The 2,889-nt window shown below is 40.8% G+C and overlaps 1 protein-coding gene across 1 annotated transcript; it reads left to right on the forward strand.

Moving 5' to 3' along the window:
- The first annotated feature begins 537 nt into the window (after positions 1 to 537).
- Positions 538 to 2,210, forward strand: LOC131013173 (dof zinc finger protein DOF3.1-like). Its single transcript, XM_057941224.1, has one exon. The coding sequence runs from the start codon at positions 1,184 to 1,186 to the stop codon at positions 1,901 to 1,903; it is 720 nt and encodes a 239-aa protein (XP_057797207.1). The 5' UTR covers positions 538 to 1,183; the 3' UTR covers positions 1,904 to 2,210.
- Positions 2,211 to 2,889: the final 679 nt, after the last annotated feature.

The raw sequence follows: 2,889 nt of genomic DNA on the forward strand, positions 1-2,889 counted from the left end.
TTGTACTGCGAGTATTCGGGTACCCGCACATGATAGCTGGGACATGTGAGGATATGCATTTTGGGTGATTTTGTGAGTTGAATACTCATAATTTGCGGGTAAAGTATCCGACCCGAAATTACAACCGTGAGCATGACACTGCGACTATATGAATATATCAGCTCGATCTCAAAAAATATATATATATATATATCAGCGTGAGTGTGTGTCTGTGACTACATGAATGTGATGAGTGTATACATCTAACTTGAGTCTTTAGGTGAAGTATCTTAAGTTTGAATCACCTTCTGAATTGTGTCTGTCTATCAAAACCTGATTTTTGTACTAAAATAAAATTTATTCAATACAAAACTTGAACAGTATTTTTGTCACCCAAAAAAAGTGTTTATTTATACTTGAAATGGTAGATTAATCTTTAAAAAGAGGAAAACCATGGCCTAAAATAATCAATCAACAGAATTTATGCTGGTACAGCACATTCCACAACAGAGAATCTAATCAATGTTAAGTTTTATTCTAATGAATAATTAACAAATAAACCAGCCCTCTCTAACTAGGGGCTAGTCATGTCACGTCAAGCCTTAGCCAGAAATTCCAACTTGAGAGAGACTGCTGTAGTGATTGTCAATTCATCTGTGTGCGCTCTGTGTGTGTGAGAGGTGAGAGAAAGAAACCTCCATTCATTCCCCCTCTCTCTCTCCTCATGGTTGTGTGCATCGTGTATGTATATATCATGATGTCGGATCGTCTCTCTCACGCGGACTCGCAGAGATCTTTCACATCACCACCATAAGAGAGGAAGAGTGCCAAGAAATACATCAAAATTTCACCTCTCTCTCTCTCCTATATGATTTCTCCAAATTTTGTTTCTATTTATGCAAAACTGACGGGTCGACTTCTTTGATCTTCTTGTTCTTTATGACTGCTACAAATTTTTATGTGTGACTGCTAAAAAAAAAATCAAAAAATATCCTTAGGTTTTTTGTCATCTCTCCCAATCATCCAAGAAGGCAAGAACACACACTCGCTCTCTAGGCTATTCGCCACTTCACGTAAAACCCCCAATTCTTGAAACCCTTATAGCAGATCTTCAATTTCCCATCATCTCAGAACCAGCCTAAATCAGAAAATCGCGGAGCTTGGTGCAAAAAAAAAAAAAAAATCGAATCTTCGTCCACAGAAAATGCAAAATCCGTCACTGTATTCACAGATTCAAGCACAAGCGCAGCAGCAGCCTCAATTTCCGGATCAGGAGCAGCTGAAATGCCCTCGCTGCGATTCCGCAAACACCAAATTCTGCTACTACAACAACTACAATCTCTCCCAGCCGCGCCATTTCTGCCGGAGCTGCAAGCGCTACTGGACCAAAGGCGGCGCCTTGCGAAATATCCCCGTCGGCGGCGGCTCACGGAAGAACTCCAAGAGGAGCTCCTCCACCTCCTCCTCCGCCGATTCCGCTGCCTCCAAACGTCCCGCCGTGGCCGCATCCCCGCCGCCGTCGGCTTCCAAAGACGAAAAAAACAGCGATCGGGACAAGGCAAGGGAGGTGTTCGACACATTGCCGCTGAGAGAAGAGAATTTCAGTGGGCAGTTTGAAAGCTTGAGCTTCAGCTCTTTGCTGGGGTCAGGTGGGGACCAGTACGTCGGTTTGCTCGACGGGTTGGGACCCAACGGTCCGGACTTGGAGATAAACGGGCATTTCGACGAAACGGGTTCTGGTCCCAATGTGAATCCGGCTTTGGACGGTGAAGGCGATGAATTCTTGAATTTGCAGGGTGGGGTCGGCGGTGGCGGCGAAGGTGAAGGTGGTGGTTGTGATGGCGGCGGTTGGGGCGGCGGCGGCGGCGGTGGCGGTGATTGGCCGGATCTTTCAATCTACACACCTAGCTCAAATTTTCAGTAGCATTGAGGTGAGATTCAATTAGGAAACAAAACAGAATCTGCGGAGGAGTTTTATCTGCTAATTCTTTAGTTTTTTTTTAAAGAGTTTGGTTGCTTGTTTTTTTTTTCCTAATTTTCTTACATAGTAGTGGTTGAGATCTTTGAGCAATCTAATTATACTCCTAGTATTTAAGCAATATGAAAATACGTGAGTAATGGTGTAAAAGTAGTAGGTTTATGCCTCTAATTGCTGGTTTTTGTGTGGTTTGAAACTTTGGTATCAGCATTAATGGTGGAGGTATTAATATCATTCTTAGAATCTTGGATCACCTCTCTCTCTCTCTGGAAAGAATTGTATTTTAGTGTCGGTTGTATGAGAGTTTTCAAGATTTTTATTTTCAGAATTCTTTGTATCTAGTATATATTGCATTGTTGACTAAGGGCGTGTTTGATATGGGTTTAAAAGCATGATAAGTTAAATTAATATGGATTTATCCAGTGTTTGATATTATGTGTTACTAATATGGTCAACTCCAGGTTTATCCCAAGACCCTAGCTTATTTTGTGGGATTAACCTACACTAATTATCCCACCTCCCCCATGGGATTAACCACACTAATTATTCCATCCCCTCCATAGGCTACTAATTTAGGTATTTGATATGTTAATCCAACTTATTTCAATAGATACCAAACACTTTTTGGGATTAATTACCAATGATATCAAACACCCATCTGAAATTAGAAATCATGACTAATCCACACTAAATTATCAGGATAATTTATATCCTGATTAATCCAATACTGAAAATCAAATGGGCCCTAAGTGGTCACGATTTTAATATATGCGATTTGTGTTGCATAACATTTTGAAAATTAGCCCGAACTTACATGAAACATGCAAATTGGTGCATAGTTTTTCTTGGGAGCGATTATATTTCTGCATCCAAATTTTGCTCAAATTTTTGGAAATGGGATACACTTTTTACCTTTTAGAGCATCTTTAACT

This window comes from Salvia miltiorrhiza, chromosome 2 (genome assembly GCF_028751815.1).
Source record: "Salvia miltiorrhiza cultivar Shanhuang (shh) chromosome 2, IMPLAD_Smil_shh, whole genome shotgun sequence".
Classification (NCBI taxonomy): domain Eukaryota; kingdom Viridiplantae; phylum Streptophyta; class Magnoliopsida; order Lamiales; family Lamiaceae; genus Salvia; species Salvia miltiorrhiza.

What these genes read in the sequence shown, in the direction of transcription:
- LOC131013173 (XM_057941224.1), top strand. Translation starts at nt 1,184, where the DNA reads ATGCAAAATCCGTCACTGTATTCACAGATTCAAGCACAAGCGCAGCAG.